Source organism: Setaria italica, chromosome V (assembly GCF_000263155.2).
Source record: "Setaria italica strain Yugu1 chromosome V, Setaria_italica_v2.0, whole genome shotgun sequence".
Classification (NCBI taxonomy): Eukaryota; Viridiplantae; Streptophyta; class Magnoliopsida; order Poales; family Poaceae; genus Setaria; species Setaria italica.
Window position 1 is genome coordinate 35,584,429 of NC_028454.1, and position 19,830 is coordinate 35,604,258.

Consider the following 19,830-nt stretch of genomic DNA (forward strand, 5'->3'; position numbering starts at 1 on the left):
GGCCATCGATCACGAGGGCTCTGGGCCTCCGGCACAAACAGCGTCGGTTAAATAGCGGCGGCGGGCGAACGCGGTGAGAGGGGAGGCGCACGTAGTGGTAGGCCGGTAGCGCGCGGAAAGGCTGGCACTGGCAGCAGCTAGCTCGAGAGAGAAAAGCAAAGCTGGCGGCGAGGTCCTCGTGGTGTTTATGGTGGCGCCGCGGCCGTGGGAGTGGGCCTGATGAGGCCCCGGCGGCGGCGCCGGATGCCGGAACCGGGATGAAGGAGGTACCAGTAGGCGGGCCGCCGTGCAAACCGGACGTGGACGCCGCGGCCGCGGTGGGCGGCGGCGGAATTGAGGATGCCTACGGCGAGGACCGCGCCACCGAGGAGCAGCTCGTCACGCCGTGGACCCTCACCGTCGCCAGGTTCGTTTCTACTCTCGCTCGGTTGGACTGACCGGGAGTTTTTACAGGCGCCCCAGGCCTTGTTTGAGTGGGCCGGAAATTAGGCCCGCCCGAAGAGGCCCTCGTCGATACACTACTACACTAGTGCGTAGTACTGCAGTGTGATTCCTCTCTCACCGACAGAAGAACGTCTGTGTTTAGAAAAGAAAATGCATGCATGAGCTTGTGACATCGTAATCGCCACTTCATGAGAGGACCACTTGGCGATAAGCTTGCGTGCGTGCTACTAGTTTCTTATCGTAATCTGGATGTGCGACTGCACAGATCTCTAGCTTTGCCTAGCACTAAAAATCCAGCATATGTTAAGCTTGAATCCACGAACAGTACTAGTAATTAGACCAAAACGCGGTTAATGGTTCCGTTCATCATCAGGGTGGAGCCATGAATTTGAATTTTTTTTCTTTATTTCGGGACCAATAATGATATTTAAAAAAAAACGGATTTCCAAATCATAGTGGAAATTTAAGTGACTTTGGTTGGACTCTCAGTCTACATTTTTGCCGAGTCTACATGTTCTAGTTAATGTGCACTAATGCTCTGAGAGAATGGTGGCAATGAGACCAAAAGTATCCAGGGGCTTGAGGATGATGGCCGATGGGAGGAAAAAACGAGCAAACTGACACAACTAACCGGAGCAGGGATCGACAGCCATCTGAATGCAACCTCAAGTCCTCAACAAATTTCTTAATATCTCGAGCTTCGTAGTACAACACTTGTCCAATTGATTCGGACTCTCTCGCGGATGATTACTCCGTAAAATGACTGATCGGAGGAAGTCTATCCAACTCCACAGTCGCATCTTTTCTCTTAGACGTCAGTTCATACTTCACACACACCTGACAGCGATGTTCGCCGCTCCCGTCGCGAACGATTCGAGGTCTCAGGCTGCCGATCTTTTCAAAGCCAGCAGCCCAGCAAGGTTTTTTCGGGTAGTTTGACTGGTACGTAGAACTGATCGCGGTAACGCCAATCTTCCAAGGCGTCAGCAAAGAAAAGTCTCGTCACTGCATAATAAACTGCTCGACGTTTCAGAGCAACCGTCCAGATCCAGCCTTGAAGCCCTGAAAGGTAGGCAACTGAATTATTCCTCTGCTAAGTGGAATCATCCCGTGTAGAGGTTAGTTTCACGTTAACGTCCGTGCTCTGTGCTCAGATGATGATCCACTGGCCGTGGCGGCTGAGCAGCCCACGCAAAGGTTGAACATCGTTTTCGAGCTAGTAACGACGTTGATGGGAACCCTAGGGAGTGCCCTGAAATTCCCTCCATTCCAAATTATTATCTATGTATCTAGAAAAGTCAAAACGATCTACCATTTGAAATGGCAAGAGTAACTTCTTCTGGGTGAATGGGTGAAATGGAAAAAGTAACTTCTTCCGGGTGAAGGGGTGATCATTGGATGCTACTGCAGGAACTGGTTTGGAAAATGCCAAGAGGTTACCTCGGTTAGCTCAGATAAATGTAATCTGAGACTTTTGTGACAGGATACATATATATAGTAGGATTGCATATCGTTTTGCACGTTTCTGTCGGTGTCATCTAAAGGCCCTCGAGATTACCCATTTTGTTACCCCGTTGATAGGGCATCTCAACGATAAACAACTCGGGGATCGGCACAAGCAGGGATTAGATTAACAGCAATCAGTTTAACCAATCCGTCCCACTGATCACACCGAGTCAGGGAGCCTTTGACCTGCCCCACCACCAGACGACAACGAACAGGGTAGCGTATAGAACCAATCGGGAAGCGCAAAGAGGCAAAGAGCCACCACCAACCACGTTCCACGTTCCAGCAGCCTCCACTTGCTCCACTCCCCTCCCGCCGCCGGGCGAGCCGCCGCGCGTCGGCTCCCCGTCGCCCTCAGCCCGCGGGCAGGGGGCGAGGGCCCCGCTCGTCAGGCGGCCATGCGCGCCCTTCGCGCCCGCTTCCTCCCGGTAACTTTGCGGTCAACCTCCCCCACCCCATGGCCGCCACCTCCACACCGACGAAAGTTTTAGCATACTGGCTGCAGCAGTCTCCCCCTCCCCTCCCCTCCCCCCTCCTCCGCGCCGTTAAATAACATCTCGCCCCCGTTCCCGCACTGACCCCGCATCGCCTTTGCCTTCCTGTTTAAATACTCTTAGCGTTTGCTACCGCGGCGGCAGTGTCAGTGGGAGGAGGGAGGACCACGTCGAGCGCCGGAGGAGCGAGGAGTAGTAGAGGCAGCGGCGAGGTCGCTGTGGTGGTGGTGGTGGTGCGCCGGCGGTAGGAGGTGGTTCTCGGCCGCGGAGATGGAGAGCACGCTCAAGGGGATACGGGGCTGCGACGCGCCCTCCGTGCTGGACATGGACGACGCTGCCACCGTGGCCGGCGGCGTCGGGGACACCTACGGCGAGGACTGCGCCACCGAGGACCAGCTCGTCACGCCCTGGACCGTCTCCGTCGCCAGGTCAGCGTGCGATGCTAGATCACCCTGGTTCCCCTGATTCGTTCATATGACTTTGCACGGATGGATGATAACCTTTTCTGAGTTCTGATCCACCGGCGATGCTCTGGGCCCTATTGTTTCTCCCGCTGGAGACAAACGTGCGCTCTCGTGTGTGTGTTGAAACCAACCTTTATGTCGTGTTAGGGACCCGGGGGTTTTGGCACAAATTTGTTTGGATTTTTGTGGAACCTGGTCGGTTGTAGGCAGTGTTTGATGCCTATCAATATTCATCCTCGTTTACTCTGGAAGTGGAAAGTAGAACTTACTGTTATGACGATGAAGATTTGGATCATATCAAACTATGTAACGTTTTAAATTTTGTTATTCCAGGGTTTCACAAAATTTATCCCGCTTATGCTTTGCTTACTTATAAGGGGTTATGGTAGGATTGAGTCATCTACTCATAGAACGTGTGATCATCGGTAGAAAGGGGGAAATTAGTCACTATAGATGCTTGGTCAGAAACAGCTTTGTTTGTTTGGGAGCATAATCTGGCATGTGAAAATTTTGACTTCATGGTTCATTGCAGTGGTTACAATTTGATGAGGGATCCCCGCTACAACAAGGGCCTTGCTTTCACAGAGAGGGAGCGGGAGACACACTACCTCCGTGGCCTTCTGCCACCAGCAATCGTATCCCAGGAGCTCCAGGTTTGATAATCCTCAATACTCGTGTCTTATGAACCATCTTAAATTTGTGCGCCTATCTGACCCCAACGTACTCCCATCTGATGACATCATCAGGAGAGGAAGATCATGAATAATATCAGACAATACCAGGTGCCTTTGCAGCGTTACGTGGCTATGATGGACCTCCAGGTAACTGATCACTGAGTTTCCTTGTTCACACTGGCTGATATGGTAGTACACTTTGGTTATTCTCTTCTTTTTAATCTGTATTTCAGGAGAGGAATGAGAGGCTTTTCTACAAGCTCCTCATTGACAATGTTGAGGAATTACTTCCTGTAGTGTACACACCAACTGTTGGCGAAGCTTGCCAAAAGTATGGTTCCATATTTAGTCGTTCTCAGGGTCTTTATATCAGCTTGAAGGAGAAGTAAGTTTCACTTCATGGATTTGTGTGGTCTCTAGGATCTCTTGCTTGTTCATGCTCATGAGGTGTTTTACTTATACGTGCAGGGGAAAGATCCTTGAGGTTCTCAAGAACTGGCCAGAGAGGAGCATTCAAGTTATTGTTGTTACTGACGGTGAACGGATTTTGGGACTTGGAGATCTTGGATGCCAGGTAGTATCTTCTTCTACTATAGGTGTATTGAAGATGACAGGCCATCTCCAATGCTTTCCACTGATTGTGATAGCATTTATTTAGGGAATGGGGATACCTGTTGGCAAGCTTGCCCTTTACACTGCCCTGGGAGGAGTTCGTCCATCCGCTGTAAGCTTTTCATGTCCACCTTTACATTGTTGTTCAGAGTACCTTTGCTGATAGCATAAATTAACATGTTATCGATAATCTTGAAGTGCTTGCCTATCACACTGGACGTCGGCACAAATAATGAGCAGCTGCTTAATGACGAGTTTTACATTGGCCTGAGGCAAAGAAGGGCCACGGGTCAGGTTGGACATCAACATTTATTTCTGCATGATTTCCTTTCTTGTTCTAACCTGCAAACTGAAGTGCTTAATTGATCGTTTTTGTACTCAGGAGTATGCTGATTTTCTTCAAGAATTTATGACCGCTGTGAAGCAAAACTATGGGGAGAAAGTACTCATTCAGGCAAGACACATACTGAGAAAAGCAGTATTTCAGGACTAAATTTGTAAATAGAAATCTGTGCAAATGGTAAATGATTCTCTGATTTGAAAAATCTGATATCATATTACATGTTTTTTCTATCATGCAGTTTGAGGATTTTGCCAACCATAATGCTTTTGAGCTCCTTGCAAGATATGGCACAACTCACCTTGTATTCAATGATGATATCCAGGTAAATTTGGTGCTTAAATTGTGATTTACTGTGTAATATAGGCAAAATATGATAAAATGTAAGCCGTCTTATTCTGAAGTGCCATCTTAAATTTATATTGTTTTTTCTATTGCAGGGAACCGCTTCTGTGGTTCTTGCTGGGCTTATTGCAGCACAAAAGTTGCTTGGTGGAACATTGGCAGATCATACTTTCCTATTCCTGGGTGCTGGAGAGGTCACTTTCTTTGTGCTTCTTTGTTTGAACATTTAGTTACTATAGCCTTTATTTGGACTTTTTTATAGTGTTTCTGGTAAGGAGGATGAAATAAGAGTAAGAAAAAGGAAGTCAAAAGTAGTAGTCTTTAACAAGGCACTATCAAATAAAACAAGCCTTTTACTACCCATAAATCTTAGATGTAGAGAACTGTAGTGTGCCCTTCTTTATTCCGTATGCATCATTTTATATCTGTACCAAGTACCAACTGTTTGCAGTTTCATAGTAAAAATTGTGTGTTATCCTCATTTTATTAGCAGTACTTCCATGCCTATGATTTTATATTCGTAAATATTTTCTTTAACTCAATTTATTCAAGATTGCATTTTTCTCAGATCCAATGTGTTTTGTTTGGTGTGTTTCTTCCCAAAATCAATATTTGTGCTCTGTTTCTTGCAGGCTGGGACAGGTATTGCAGAACTTATAGCCCTTGAGATATCGAGACAGGTGGTCCATCATTTTCTGTTGTTTTTTTTCTGCCACTTGCAGATTGTATTACACGTTTAGACTGCCTAACAAGTTTTACTTGTGCAGACAAAAGCTCCTCTAGAGGAATGTCGCAAGAAAATCTGGCTTGTTGATTCAAAGGTAAATTTTATGAATGGCATCCTCCCCCTTTTTTTCATTATCTTTAGACATCAATTTATTCCTTCTTGCTAACTTTAGATCATGAATTTGACAGGGCTTAATTGTCAGTTCAAGAAAGGAGTCCCTTCAACACTTCAAGAAACCATGGGCTCATGAGCATGAAACAGTTGGCAACCTCTTAGATGCTGTCAATGTATGACTGTGTCCTCAAAAAGATAATATACTTTCATATTCTGAGTCACCTAAATCTTTACAATCTTGTCCTCTAACCAAAATATGTCTTCTATGGTCCTAGGCTATCAAACCAACAGTGCTTATTGGCACATCTGGAAAGGGGCAAACGTTCACACAGGACGTTATTGAAGCCATCTCCTCATTTAATGAGGTGATTTTCACTATTGCAACTTGTTGCTTTTGAGTCTATTGGTCTGACATAAGTAGAAGCTTACATCATTTTGTAAAACGCTGCAGAGACCAATCATTCTTTCCCTGTCCAACCCAACGTCGCAGTCTGAATGCACTGCTGAACAAGCTTACACATGGAGTAAGGTAATTATCAATATCAGCATTCAGCAGTCACATCACCTTTTTCTCCAAATTATTATTGATGGAGGCATGGAGCTATGTAACGTTGTCTGTAGCCATGGTTCTGGACTGACAGTCTGGTTTCACAGGGTCGGGCAGTGTTTGCAACTGGGAGTCCTTTTGATCCAGTGGAGTACGATGGCAAGATACATGTTCCCGGACAGGTTTGAATGATGAGCACTGATCAGATTATTGCAGAGATTTTATCTGCTTTAAATGGCCTGAACTATATGTATAATATTGCTTCTGCAGGCAAACAATGCCTATATCTTCCCAGGGTTTGGCCTTGGTGTGGTGATGTCTGGGGCAATTCGTGTTCACGATGACATGCTTTTGGCAGCCTGTAAGTATTTCTGACACTAAAACTGCCAGCCACCACTATATTTACCATAATTGTGTTCATTTCTACATGGGTATATCTTTCTGAACTCAAATCAGCCAAAGAAGATGTGGTATAAAATAGAGAAGCTTCCTGCGTAGCATTTTTCCTTGTGCTATGTTCCTCCCTCTAGCTTGAAGGTCCCTTATACAATTTCAAATTGTGGAGTTCTCTCAAATTGGGTTTCAACTTGAATTCCCTAGGTCACTTGCATGTGAAATAATGGGCAAGCAATAAGAATTTTGCGGGTCAACACACACTCTAGGCCTTCTTTGAAATATATGCCGGATCAACTGATTTACTTTTATCATACATCCTGCAACAGCGGAGGCTCTTGCTCAGCAGGTCTCAGAAGAGAACTTTGAAAAGGGGCTCATCTATCCTCCCTTCTCAAACATCAGGAAGATCTCTGCCCACATTGCAGCCAACGTTGCAGCTAAGGCTTATGAACTTGGTTAGCATCATACTCGCCTGTTTCTTGACAAATATATGTGTGTTCTTATTAAAAATGATCGGCTCATCACCCAATTCTTCTCACGTGTAGGTTTGGCAAGTAGGCGCCCTAGGCCCAAGGACCTGGTGAAATATGCAGAGAGCTGCATGTACAGCCCCGTTTACCGCAACTACCGCTGAATTAAAACCAATTCCAGTTATGTACAACCATTAGCCATGTTGCAGCAACCGCCAAATTTCCTAAGAACACCAGTACTTGATTAAAATCCTCCATGATGTAATGAGGCTCTCTCTACCAGAGTAGTTTATGTCCTGTTCTCCCCCTATGTGTTCTGCAGTGTTTTTCTTTGTGATGCAATGTAAAATGCTTCCGGTGAGGCTTGTGTATCCTAGTCATGGAATAATAAAGTTGGATCGACAGTTTCTCCCGCGGTACTGCGTCTACCTTCACCTCGATGCTCTTGCAGTCTTGCTTGACATTTGCTATTGTTTTCAGCAAGTACTTGGCCGTATGCCTGTTTGGTGGTAACACCATGAAAGATTCGTCTTTTGAGACGAGGACAGATTCTTCTGGGGGCAGAGTACGCTGCCCAGACAGAACCCATTGGCAGAAATTGTGCGGCAGTCACAGGAGGGTAGCATGGCTTGAAATGGCTCTGGTTGTTGCATGTTTCCAAAAGCAGAGGTCCAATGTGATAGGGGCTGCCCAGGCTCTCTTTTTTCTGGTGCTAAATTACATCCGTCCGAGTCAGCCTGTCCAAGCTTGTTCCCAATTTTTCAATGTATGTGTGTAGTCCTAAAGCTCCTGACGATTATCATGTGGTAAGATGTTGCCGGTGTTCATTTGATTGAACGGGAACATATACCAGCCTATAGCTACAAATCTAGAGCGGCCAAAGTGAAACTGTTACACTTTCGGCTGGGCCTACAAATATTGTACCACTGCCAACCAAGGTGAAATAAAGGTAGGTACATATTGGTACGGCGACATCTGCAACGATTCCTCAACAGATAACCATTTGTCGTGTTGTGCCCAAGCCTATAAGTGTATAACCCACATCTGGAAATCCAATTTGCACGCACTAAAACGAAATCAGTTGGACAAAAATTTGAGCTCTCGCCTCTCGGGGCATAAATATAAACTCAGTTAATCTGCTGGCAGCAAGAAATGCTCCAATAACCCACACTCATACAGCAGAAATGCTCCCTGCCAACTACTCATAAACCACCTCATAACCTCCATTATTGGATCTTCTCAAAGTCTTTATTTTTTTTTGCCACCAATGATAGGTGGCTCCTTGATGTGACAACAATTCGAAATCTACTCAGCGATCATAAAAGACGAGCCTCTTAAACAGTGATGCCACGATATCTCATGCATGCCTTCCTGTGGATGGAGTGTACGGCGTGACTTGTATATATTTTCAAATATCAAGTCCTCTGTCATTATTGTGTTACTCATATGCTCTCCGTAGCAGCATTACACAATATTCTTAACACAAAATCTAAAAAGTCACGGCAACGAGATATCTGTAGTGAAGCAGCCATCTACAAGCCATTTTAATTTGTAGAAGAGGAGCAGGGTTGGGATGCATTCTACTACAACTGCATACAAAGCATGAGCAGGTGCTTGCTCCCGTGTGTATCCAGCAATATCCGTACTCCTCATCTGGCAATGATGCGTGGAGTCGTTCTCTGATGCAAACAACCAGTGTTTCACTGCCGTGCGGGCCCAAACTCCCAAGGTTAGTCCCACATGGCAGTGACGTGAAGGCCTTGCGCTCGTCGGCTACGCGAGTGGCGCAAGCATTTTGGGGGTTGTAGTGGACGGGCGAGAGGGTGCTCGCGCCCTGATATCCCGGGGGCTTTTGGGCGTAGTTAAATTTGCCCCATCTCGCCCATCAAAAGCTGCGCTCTCGCGTCTTCTTTCCCCCGTTGCCGTTGGGTTGGGCGGCGGTTAATTCGCCGACGTCGCTTCCTTCGCCGAGCTGCCGGCTTCGCTCCGCCGCAGCAGGCGTCTACCTGCTGTTGCTGCTGCCTGCTGTTCGATCCGTCGCCTACTGGCGCGTGTAGCTGTCGTGTCGAGAGTGTTCACGTTAGGAGGAGGAGGGCTAAGGATGCCGGCCGCGGAGAGGCGGTCGCCGTTGGCGGCGGGTGAGAGGCGGCCGCACTTCTTCAAGGTGCTCATGGGCGACTTCAAGAAGCGCCTGGTGAGTGACTGAGACACTGTAACTAATTTGTGGAGTTCGTGCCTTGCATCTGCTCGAACACAATACTACTTTACACAGAGATCACTAGCTATATTCTTTTATCTGCATTGCCACTGTGACTATGAATATAATCATCAGACCACTGAAAATGTCACTCATCATCATGCATCGTGCATGCACTGAACGATTTACATGTGTGTACACACATGCATGGATTAATTTAGAAGAATGAGATTTGCATGCGCTGCAGAAGATCCCGCCGGACTTCTGCAAGCACATCCCCTGGGAGGCGTCGAGGAAGGCGAGGACCCTGAAGGAGGCGTCCATGGCGGCGACCCTGGAGGGGCCCAGCGGGCAGACGTGGCTGGTGGTCATCCGCCGGTCCGCCGAGGGCACCTTCTTCACCTCGGGCTGGCCCAAGTTCGTGCGGGACCAGGCGCTGCGGGAGCTCGAGTTCCTCGTCTTCCGCTACGACGGCGACACGCACTTCACCGCCATGGTGTTCGACACCACGGCCTGCGAGCGGGAGGACCTGCTGCTCGGCGGCGACCCACGCCGCCGCCGGGAGAGCAAGAAGCGGGGCCACGCGGCGAAGGGCCCTTCGCGTGATGCCAAGCGCGCGCGCAAGGATTCCTCTGTTGGGAAGGAGATGGTGCCATACCGTGCGACGCCAGGTGATCGACAGCTGCAGGTTGCATGCTCCAATTGGACGCCGGAACCGGGTAAGCGAATCCTGCCTGAATGGAAAAAAAATTCGTGTCAGCTGCAATCGGCCTGATCGTAATTTGAGGGAGACCCAGTTTTGAATTTTGGGAGGGCCCAATTCATTTTTGAAATGGTCGAAACCGCCAACAGGAGGACAAAGAAGCCCAACTTATACCAAAGGCCTAACCCCAACCTTTCTCGTTCAAGCCCAGCCATGGCCCGTGTGGTCGCGAGTGACAGCAGAGCATCGCCAAATCAATGGCTCAAGCAGCTTAAAACACACTGCTGCTTTCCATGATTGATTGAATCATCTGTCTCTCACGTTGCCAAATCTGTTCTTACATCCACCGTGTTTCGGTTGCAGCAGCTGGCGCGGTCAAGACCGAGGTAGAGGACGCCGACGAGCTGGCGCTGTGCGTGGTGATCCCCGCGCCAACTCCGCCGCCACAGCCGCAGCAGGACGACCCCGCGCCGACGCGCCGCCGGGGGCCCCAGCCACAGGAAGACGGCGGCGCGGTGAAGACGCGGAGCATCCACGAGCACCCGCAGGCGGCGGCGGCGGCGCTCGCGGCCGCCGCCGAGAACATCCCGGCGTCCGTCCGGCGCTACAAGGGGTACGTCTCCCGGCGCCGCCCCGTGACGGGCGCCGAGCGGCAGCGCGCCATGGAGCTCGCGTACGCGTTCCGGTCGTCGCTGCCGTACTGCGTCGTCCGCATGAGCACCATGCACGTCTACTACTCCTTCATGATGGTGAGCAATGCAAGCAGGTGGTGCACGTGGTTCGTGTGTGCGTGAGACGTGCCGTGACATGACGATCATATCCGTGTGCGCGTGCAGAGGTTCCCGACGGGGTTCTCGCGGCAGCACCTGCCGCGGGAGCGCACGGACGTGGTGCTCCGGGACCCGGGCGGCAAGGCGTGGGTGGTGCTCTACATCCCCAACACGAGGGACCGGCTGTCGCGCGGGTGGTGCGCCTTCGCGCGCGGCAACTGCCTGGAGGAAGGGGACTACTGCGTCTTCGAGCTCGTCGGCGCCGCCGAGTTCCGCGTCCACGTCTTCCGCGTCGCCGAGCCGCCCGTGCCGGCGGTCAGGCTCCGGGAGCGACTCGCCTGAGCTCAACGCCTGGTACGAGGAGCACCGCGGCGCTGCACGTCTAGTTTGCAACCGATGACGCGCGCATCGGACCGTCATCGATCGACCCGATCAATTCCAAGGGCTGCGGGTCAAGATGCAATTCCAAGAACTGTCTCGATGGTTGCCTCGTTTTTCTGCTGCTAATGTCGTGGCGGATCTGTTTCTCTCAGCTAGCGTGCAGCGCAGAACTGCGAACGATGCAACCTTCGCCTTCTGCGTAATCTCCTCTTGCATAATTTCCGCGTGGAAAACGCCGATAGGTACTGGCCGGCACGTGGGGCCTCGGCAGCCAGCACGGGACGAGAACTGAAGACGACGTGGACTCGTCAGTGCGGTCTCTACCTACCTCCTTCGTTCTAGCTAGTCCCTACCAACCCCAATTCGAACGCCGTGAGACCGCCGCAGCTGGCGAACTTTTCGTTCCCGGGAAGCTAGACGGAGTGCTATGCTATTATTCGAATTCTCTGCAAATAACTTACCGAGTTTATATTCTCTCGTGGAATCCAGTCCAAATACTTGGCTTTGTACACATACAAAACACACACCACGTTACACATCACATGGTGGACACGGCCCCGAACACGACGTGCCGGCGATCCGGTATCTGCTGCCTGCCCCACATGGCGACGCCCGCGCTCGCCCGCCGCGCGCGCGCTGCACCACCACGGTCCACCACCGGGCGCCGGCTCGACTACGCCGCTGGCGCTGGCGCTTCGTCAGATCCGACCGCTATAAAACCACGCGATCTCGCACGTCGGGGAAAAAAAAAAAAAAACCCATCGCCCTCCGGCCCGGCTCGTGCGCCCGCCCGCGACTCGGCGAGCCACCTCGGTTACTGACCTGCCCACCACCACTGCGGCCACATCCCAACAAGGCAACAACCTCCGCTGCCGCGCGCGGCGGATGGCAACGGCCGCCTCCGCCTCCCCCGGCGCGCTGGGCGCCAAGTCCCCCGCACGGGGGCCGAGCCCGACCAAGCCGGGCCCATTCGCGAGGCCCTCCTCCTCCCCGCGCGCCTCCGGCAGGCTCCGCGCCAGCCTCCACCTCGGCGGCGCCGGCGCGGCCCTCAGCAGCAGCGCCGCGTCCGCCGCCTCCGCCGCCAACGGCAGCGGCCTCCACGCGCCCCCCGCGATCGCGCCGCTCGCCCTGCCCAAGATGGCCGGCGCCAGGGGGACCCACAAGAGCATCCTGCTCTTCTACTGCGAGGAGATGCGGGACCTCGCCAAGCAGGTGGTCGCGCGGAACGACGACATCGAGCTGCGCTCCATCTCCTGGAGGTCAAACAGCCTTCCCCGTCCCTTCTCTCCTAGCATAGTGTTGTTTTTTCTTCAGTATAGCTTTGGCATAGGAATTTTTCGTTGGGTTCACAATTGGGGCCCGAATCTAGCCAAGGAATCCTTGATACAGATTCCTTGGGAAGTTTGTCAAGACTAGAATTACACACAGACAAAATAGCACAATATGACATTTTACCCTCCAGACTCACGAATGATGTTTGGGGGAAACATGGAGGAAATTCTCGCAGTCAGTGGGAAAATAGTTTAAATATATACGTCACCAGTTGGTGGGCAGTGCTGAGTCAATCCTGGCACGATTCACAATTAGCTTACCAGTACTCAAATCTGTACCTTTGAGGTTAATGGAACAAGAAAAGATGGCTATTGAAAGCGAAGCCGTACACAGATCTAAGATGCATGTTATGTTTGATTGGGATAACAAAAGCTCGCTACAGTAAACCCAGTGATGTGGACTATGTGCGTGGAACCTTTAAGTCTTTCACAGCTAACAGAAAACTACCATAAGGTCCGATTTATGATTACTTGTACTTAGATGATTGTTTCATCAACAGACCTATATTTTAAAGTGAATCATTCTTGTAGAGTAAAAATCGGATTTGTTCTTATATTTTAAAGTGAATCATTCAAATGTTCATAGCTTAGGAACTTGTAGAGTAAAAATTGGATTTGTTCTTTTGGATGATTTTGAATGTCCTGGCTCAACAGCAATATTTTGTTTTAGAAAATTAAACCAAGCTTCCCTCACATTCAAACTTTGGTACCATTTTCAGGACATTTGCTGATGGATTCCCAAATTTGTTCATCTCGAATGCCCATAGCATTCGTGGGCGGCATGTTGCTTTTTTAGCATCATTTAGCTCGCCCAATGTCATATTTGAGCAACTATCTATCATATATGCTCTGCCAAAGCTGTTTATTTCTTCGTTTACTCTTATACTCCCGTTTTTTCCAACCGGGACTTCTGAGAGAATGGAAGATGAAGGAGATGTTGCAACCGCGTTCACACTTGCCAGAATTTTGTCACATATACCAATATCACGAGGTGGACCTTCGAGTTTAGTGATTTTTGATATCCATGCTTTGCAGGCAAGTAAAATTATTACATGTAACCCATTGAACTCCCTGTCCTGTTCTTTTTTAAAAAATTCAATATCAGTGTGAAAATAACCTTGTGCTTAATACATCAGGAGAGATTCTACTTTGGAGACTCAGTCTTACCATGTTTTGAGAGTGGTATCCCCTTGCTAAAAAGTAGGCTTCAGGAGCTGCCGGATTCCCATAACGTGAGTACAACTGACTAAGTGAACTGAAAGTTTAATTTTTGTTGATGTTAGTCTGATCTGATATGACCCTTTATATCTTTGTCAGATAACCATAGCATTTCCAGATGATGGTGCATGGAAGCGCTTCTATAAGCAACTTCAACATTTTCCCATGGTAAATGTTTTTGTCGAGTACTTCCAGGTTCCAATTTACAAACAAAAAGTTAGCCCTCTTTATTTAACAAATTGTTTTCATAAATTGCCTTCTTGTAGGTTGTATGTAACAAAGTTAGAGAAGGGGATCAGAGAATTGTACGGATAAAAGAGGGAGATCCTAGTGGCCGTCATGTTGTTATAGTCGATGACTTGGTGCAGTCTGGTGGTACTCTGATTGAGTGCCAGGTAAAAAAAAACTGTGACTTAATTTTGTTTATATTTATGGTAGTGACTATCAATGATCTTCAATATTTTCTGGTTTTGTGGGTGTGCAAATTTATGTTATGTCCTTAAACTTTTTCTGGAAACAAATTTTAATGGCATCGAATTATGTATTTCTACCATATAACTAACATTTGTTTTTCCTGTGCAGAAAGTACTGGCAGCTCATGGAGCAGCAAAGGTCAGTGCATATGTGACACATGGCATTTTCCCCAATAACTCATGGGAGAAATTTCAGCATGATAATGGAGGTATATATGCTTCATTACCTTTATGATATTATTAGGCTATTAGCATGCTAATAAACTTCCCACATTGCTATTATTTTCGATATTGAGTAGAAAAGAAGTTAAACAAGCGCTTTAGTAGTTGAGTTTCTCACAGCTAGCACCTTTTTTATTTTGTACAATCAACAAAGGGATGTGTGGTAGACTGGCTGGTTGCACTTTTGTTTCAGTGTTTCTTTTTTCCTCTTTTCTTTTTTTTTTTGGTCAGGGAGTAACGTTCTATTTGTTCATGGTTCACCCACCTAACAATTTTTTTTGACTAGGCAACTGACTTTTTTTACCCCACAGAAACAGAAGGGCCAAACCATAGCTGACCTTTCTTATTAAGACAGCTTCTCCATCTTTTACTGACTTGCATGGAATGGAATCCTTTAAGATATCAAAGAGAGACCACTGACTAATAACTCTCAAATAAGAGGTGAAAATGTTTTTTTCCGGGGGGGGGGGGGGGGGGGGGACACAGTTGTGCTTGTGCCAAGTCATTTTTGGATGTTTCAGTACTACAGAACCTATTTTGTCCTGAATAATACTTTGCTATTTATCTTCTGGATTTATAATGCAAACATTTATTCTTCCTGTGATTCTTTCCAGAGGGTCCAGAGCATGGCCTGAGCCACTTTTGGCTTACCGATTCATGCCCTCTAACTGTCGAGGCGGTGAAGGACAGGCGGCCATTTGAAATTCTAAGCCTGGCTGGACCTATTGCTTCTGCTCTTCAGATCTAGCAAAGTTTGGTCTGCTTGGTCCCTTGGGATGGTGTTGCGTGTTCTGTTCAGTTCATTCTTCTTCCTTTTCATTTTTTTTTGAGGATCTTTATGTTTCTCCTTTCTCCAACTAGAAGGCATTTTGCTAATGTATTTACTAGAGAAAACCATCAGCATGGTAGACCCTCAACAGCAGGGTGCATTCATCGAGACATTCGTAGGGTAGTCTGTTCAATAATTTGGCTGAGCAAGCCAGGTGTCTATCTATGTTATATAAATAAAAACTCTCAAATAAAGTGCCAGTGAGCTCCCTCCTTGCATTTTCTACTCATTTTGTATGGTAATGGTATGTGTGCTTGTTCCGATCAGATGTGGCCTGTTGTGCTTGCTCCTGTCTCTGTAGCAGGTCTACCTATCCCCAGTGCAAATCTGGCGTGTTGCTGCTGGCAGCCTGGCACTGAGGTTTGAACGAGATAAAAGCCTCTCAATTCCTCGCCTGAAAATTGGAACACCGTGGGACGGACGCGTGTGTGGTGTGGTACTGTGGTCCGCCCCCCACAGCCACAGGTGCGATTCGAGTGACAAGTCGTGCCGATAAAGAAGCTTACCGACGAGAAAAGCGCGGAGCCAGGCCAAGCCAGCGAAGATTCTGCGCCTGCCGCTACGCTTCGGTGCACGCGCCAAGGTTGCCGCGTCCGCTCCCATCAATTCGCTCATTCACTCCCCGTCTCCGGCGTTAAACCAGCAGCGTCCAGCAAGGCAGCAGCCCAAACCTACCCAGCCGCTCTGCTCGGCTCGGTTCCATCGCTATCGCTATCGCTATCGCCTCCTCTCTTCTCCTCTCCCCTCTCCAACAACTGTCGCGGCGGTGTTCGCCTCCTGCTCATGGAAGACCAGAGGAGGCCTCGCTTCTTCAAGGTCATCGTCGGCGACTTCACGCGCCGCATGGTGAGTAGTCTTCCTCCTGCTGGCTGCTGCTGCTGTCATCCTGTACGTGCGTTCCCCTCGGTCTCGTTGTCTGCATTCGCGGGCCTGGTCCCGGGCATTGTGCGGTAAGGGCAGGCAGCGAAGGTCCGTGCCTTGTGCTTTTGCAGAGCTGCGGCATTTGGATGAATAGAGGTGATATTCCTTCTGCTAGATTGGATTTCAGCATCCAGGCATGCAGTCCAGGTGGAAGATTGCTACGCAAATTTTCCATGAACAAATAAAAAAAAGGCTACATCTCAATGTTGTTTATTGCGTGCATTGAATGCCGTCCTAAAACTGGAATAAAAACTTCAGTGCAATTTTTTATGTTGTTCAGTGACATCTCTATTCTCAATGTAGACATATATGGTTCATTAGATACTAAATCCTCTGGCAAAACGATCTGCATTTCAGTCTATGAGCAATGACCATTCTTTCACATCATGACTTCATGAGTGCCATTTTCAGTCAAGTAACTCAAAGTGGAAATAGCTTACAGTTCGTCCCTAACCTTGCTTCTGCATGTAGGAGATCCCTCGAGGCTTCCTCTGCCATGTTCCAGAGGAGAGGCGCAGAGCACCTGGTGCTACAGTGGCGTCATCTGCTACAGTCATACTTAAGAATGCTGAAGGGAAGACCTGGCTTGTTGAGCTGGAGGAAATTGATGGCCGCGTGTTTCTGACCAGTGGGTGGTCAAAGTTTGTGGAGGGCAACTGTTTAGGGCAGGGCGAATTCCTTGTCTTCGAATACGATGGGAACATACATTTCAGGGTCTCGGTTTTTGGTGCGAATGCTGTTGAGAAAGCAGTTTGGCCTTCAGCAAGTGGTGCCCCACCTACTGGGAATTTGGGAGGAGGAGAACAACCATGTGATATCTCCCCTTCTAGTAAGAGGAGACATAGTGGCGATGAATTAACAGAGACAGTTAAGAGTCTCATGCGTAGGCACGCACAGGTTGATATACTGGATCAGTCTGATGTAGGAATGAAAATAGTCTAGTCTTAAGGAAATAATTAGATCAATTCATACTGGTCATTTAGGTGTGTGCATTTTGCCTACTCTCTAGTGCACATGGAGTCAGCTTGATATTGTAATGGTCTTAGATAACTTTGTTTTGCAAGTTTACAAGTCTAACTTTAAGTTTAGAATCATATTACGTATGATCTACAGGAAATTGTTGTTGCTAGAGAATATTATTGCCCAAAAGAATTATTTCTTCACATCACTTCAAAATCCCCTAGCTTCAATTTTTCATCATACTCCATATTTGTTTTTCGTAAGGCATAATTCGACCATTGACAAGTATCGAGAAAAGATTGAGAAAGTTAACAAAAAGGATGACTAATACCTTTCATTAAGTGATTTGGAAAGAGAGATATGACAGGTTTTGTATGTGGGCATGCATAACTTTTTAGGCAAGAGAAATGAATAAATTATGAAAAACATAGAAACAAGTATGGTATCTACCTGCATGTTTTATGATCTCATCAAATAGCCAATTATGCCTTATAGAATGAAACAAAATGAGTACCTTTTTCGTTCACTAAGGAGCATGCATTTTAAAATTTTGATTAGTACCTTGTAATGTTGTCTCCTTAACTGATAGTTTTGTATATAACTCCTAGACAGTTACCACACAAAGAAGCACTCAAGGGGATGAACATATTTCAGCCCAGGACACAATTTGTTTCCTTGACCCACATGAAGTAGGCTGTTCCAAAGATGAGTTGGAGACATCCTTGTCACAGAAGGAGCCAATGGAGGATGATAAAGCTAAAGCAATTGTTGAAGTAATGAGAACTTTACATGTTGACAAATTGACAGTTGAATTATTCTGTGCTACACTCTGTTTGTATAAATGGAAAGTTGAGGCGGCTGCAGAAGATATAAATATTTGTAGGGGCAAACCACAAATTCTGGAGCAATCTCTAAAGCAGAAACTTGTTTTGCAGTGTAAGTTTTTTTAATCATCTTATGTTCTTTCATTTTTTGCATCAGCAACAGAGCTAATATCCTTTTTGTCTCCAGTTGACTTTGTAAAGAGTCAACTACGACACTTCTTCCCTCCAGATGTTGATTCTGAGAGAATCAAGAAGAACAATCTTGAGGGGCCTAACTTGTCTAACCAACCACTACAGTGTGACCTGACTGTGGCACCAGTGAAGCGAAGGCTAGTTGATGAACATAAATCTTGTGATTTGTCTCACCAACATAAGAGGAAAACAGTTAAGTTGCAGCGAGGCTCACCCCAACCTCAAACACCAAGAAGATCACCACGATTGGCACACCTGAACAATACTTGCAACAACACAAATGAAGTGTTGAAAGAAAGAGCTGAAGGGCTCAAACCACCACAAGCTGCAAAAGATCAGGTCAAGGATAGGGTACATAAAGCACACTCGCTTCATGAGAAACCAGATAATTCCTTGAAAGCAGTTCGTGAGGAAACAACAGGTGATTCTTTGGTTGCTCTTAGATCTTCCTTTCTAACGTCTCAAACTTAGGTTATATCAACTTTTGCCTTTCCAGGTTCCTTATCTCAGGACCTCAGGAAACTGGATCCCCCACAGTGTGAGGTTGGCTTAAGTAAAGAGAATGAACATGATCAAGGAGAAACTAGAAAATTTTTGGATCACAGCAATGATAGAAAGAACAGTGAAGAACAAATGGAAATAAATGGCGTGGGGACTTCTGAGTTGTTCATGAGTACAGATTGCATAGAGTCATCACCAAACAACTCTGGGTTGACAGCATATTCAAGAATAAATGAGCTATCATTTACGTGGAAGCACTCACAACATGCCAATCCCATCGAGAAAATTTTACTTGACATTCAAAGGGGCAACTTTGTGAACACCATCACACATATCCAGAAAGTCATCCAGGATGATCCTTCGAATGTGCTGAGTGCAGATGTAATTGGAGCTGTTGTGCAGATAGGATTGCTGAAATGTGATTTATGCCTTCAGGATAGGAATGCCCGAAAGATAGTGAATGCATTGTTGGAGTATGCTAAAAAGGTTAGGGAAAAACATAATTTCAGTATTGAAATGAGGAAGGAAGAGTTCTCTGCAAAGCTACAGGATCTCTTAAAGTGGCAGCTTAAAGAGCTAGAAACTACATACACTTCCTTGGAATCAGATTACAAGAAAGCAACAACTGATTCTACCATTTCCTTCTCTACATTGGAAGAACACAGGAAAAAGTTGCATGCCATTAAGGATGGTATGAAGGACTCACAGCAGGCTTTGATGATTAGGGAGGATGAAATTCAAAAGTTGGCACATAAAGTCGCTGAGCATGAGACTATATGTCAGAAGTCTTTAATGGAAAAGGTAAGGGTTAAGACGGCTCTGAATAGCTATCAGAAGACTCTTGGTGATGTAAAAGAGCAGCTCGCCTCTACTGAACCTGGGTTCGTTGATGTAGATGCATTGGTTAAGGTAGAGATGGATAATATGAGTACGGAGATTCAGCTTTCCAAGGGAATTCTTCTAAACATCAACTTCGAGAAAGAGTAAAGAAGGTGTAGCGTCTGCTTACAATTATTTACTTTCTGCCTATGGTCTATTCACGGTAACTCCTCTCATGGAAAATTCATCTCCATTCTCCTAAAGCCCATATATGTTATCAGGAAGGAGATAAGAGTGGTGATTCATGCATCGTAATGCTTGCTTTTCCTTGTAATACTTTTTTCATAAGTCTGGGC

General features: G+C 47.3%; 4 protein-coding genes across 6 annotated transcripts; all 4 read left to right on the top strand.

The window, feature by feature from the left end:
* The first annotated feature begins 242 nt into the window (after positions 1–242).
* On the top strand, positions 243–7,552 carry LOC101779095 (NADP-dependent malic enzyme). Of its 2 annotated transcripts, XM_004969739.2 has the most exons (20): positions 2,233–2,378; positions 2,568–2,872; positions 3,441–3,561; positions 3,655–3,729; positions 3,816–3,967; positions 4,051–4,156; positions 4,241–4,306; positions 4,393–4,488; positions 4,577–4,648; positions 4,776–4,859; positions 4,975–5,073; positions 5,512–5,559; positions 5,647–5,700; positions 5,795–5,893; positions 5,996–6,085; positions 6,172–6,249; positions 6,375–6,449; positions 6,538–6,628; positions 6,990–7,118; positions 7,209–7,552. In XM_004969739.2, the coding sequence occupies exons 1-20, from the start codon at positions 2,349–2,351 to the stop codon at positions 7,295–7,297; spliced, it is 1,959 nt and encodes a 652-aa protein (XP_004969796.1). In that variant the 5' UTR covers positions 2,233–2,348; the 3' UTR covers positions 7,298–7,552. The 2 variants fall into 2 exon arrangements, with proteins under 2 accessions (XP_004969797.1, XP_004969796.1); XM_004969740.4 differs by lacking the exons at positions 2,233–2,378; positions 2,568–2,872 and adding an exon at positions 243–406.
* A 1,478-nt stretch (positions 7,553–9,030) lies between these two features.
* Positions 9,031–11,310, top strand: LOC101779754 (B3 domain-containing protein Os01g0723500). Of its 2 annotated transcripts, none has more exons than XM_004969741.3 (4): positions 9,031–9,327; positions 9,578–10,049; positions 10,397–10,782; positions 10,870–11,310. In XM_004969741.3, the coding sequence occupies exons 1-4, from the start codon at positions 9,235–9,237 to the stop codon at positions 11,143–11,145; spliced, it is 1,227 nt and encodes a 408-aa protein (XP_004969798.1). In that variant the 5' UTR covers positions 9,031–9,234; the 3' UTR covers positions 11,146–11,310. The 2 variants fall into 2 exon arrangements, with proteins under 2 accessions (XP_004969798.1, XP_022682893.1); XM_022827158.1 differs by having other exon boundaries at positions 10,400–10,782.
* A 607-nt stretch (positions 11,311–11,917) lies between these two features.
* On the top strand, positions 11,918–15,486 carry LOC101780157 (ribose-phosphate pyrophosphokinase 3, chloroplastic). Its single transcript, XM_004969742.4, has 7 exons — positions 11,918–12,443; positions 13,235–13,550; positions 13,652–13,747; positions 13,833–13,901; positions 14,000–14,128; positions 14,316–14,415; positions 15,043–15,486. Exons 1-7 carry the CDS (start codon positions 12,070–12,072, stop codon positions 15,174–15,176), a joined length of 1,218 nt encoding a protein of 405 aa, XP_004969799.1. The 5' UTR covers positions 11,918–12,069; the 3' UTR covers positions 15,177–15,486.
* Positions 15,487–15,619: 133 nt separating this feature from the next.
* On the top strand, positions 15,620–19,706 carry LOC101780961 (B3 domain-containing protein Os03g0120900). Its single transcript, XM_004969744.2, has 5 exons — positions 15,620–16,103; positions 16,650–17,075; positions 17,747–18,074; positions 18,150–18,575; positions 18,651–19,706. The coding sequence occupies exons 1-5, from the start codon at positions 16,041–16,043 to the stop codon at positions 19,640–19,642; spliced, it is 2,235 nt and encodes a 744-aa protein (XP_004969801.1). The 5' UTR covers positions 15,620–16,040; the 3' UTR covers positions 19,643–19,706.
* Positions 19,707–19,830: the final 124 nt, after the last annotated feature.

Excerpts from the sequence above, each read along its gene's own strand:
- LOC101779095 (XM_004969739.2), top strand. The coding sequence starts at position 2,349 with ATGCGCGCCCTTCGCGCCCGCTTCCTCCCG. Across the intron at positions 3,730-3,815 it reads TGGCTATGATGGACCTCCAG|GAGAGGAATGAGAGGCTTTT; the intron begins GTAACTGATCAC and ends TCTGTATTTCAG. Across the intron at positions 4,307-4,392 it reads GAGGAGTTCGTCCATCCGCT|TGCTTGCCTATCACACTGGA; the intron begins GTAAGCTTTTCA and ends ATAATCTTGAAG.
- LOC101779754 (XM_004969741.3), top strand. The coding sequence starts at position 9,235 with ATGCCGGCCGCGGAGAGGCGGTCGCCGTTGGCGGCGGGTGAGAGGCGG. Across the intron at positions 9,328-9,577 it reads GCGACTTCAAGAAGCGCCTG|AAGATCCCGCCGGACTTCTG; the intron begins GTGAGTGACTGA and ends CATGCGCTGCAG. Across the intron at positions 10,050-10,396 it reads CAATTGGACGCCGGAACCGG|CAGCTGGCGCGGTCAAGACC; the intron begins GTAAGCGAATCC and ends TTTCGGTTGCAG.
- LOC101780157 (XM_004969742.4), top strand. The coding sequence starts at position 12,070 with ATGGCAACGGCCGCCTCCGCCTCCCCCGGCGCGCTGGGCGCCAAGTCC. Across the intron at positions 12,444-13,234 it reads CTGCGCTCCATCTCCTGGAG|GACATTTGCTGATGGATTCC; the intron begins GTCAAACAGCCT and ends TACCATTTTCAG. Across the intron at positions 13,551-13,651 it reads TTGATATCCATGCTTTGCAG|GAGAGATTCTACTTTGGAGA; the intron begins GCAAGTAAAATT and ends TTAATACATCAG.
- LOC101780961 (XM_004969744.2), top strand. The coding sequence starts at position 16,041 with ATGGAAGACCAGAGGAGGCCTCGCTTCTTCAAGGTCATCGTCGGCGAC. Across the intron at positions 16,104-16,649 it reads GCGACTTCACGCGCCGCATG|GAGATCCCTCGAGGCTTCCT; the intron begins GTGAGTAGTCTT and ends TTCTGCATGTAG. Across the intron at positions 18,075-18,149 it reads GCAGAAACTTGTTTTGCAGT|TTGACTTTGTAAAGAGTCAA; the intron begins GTAAGTTTTTTT and ends TTTTGTCTCCAG.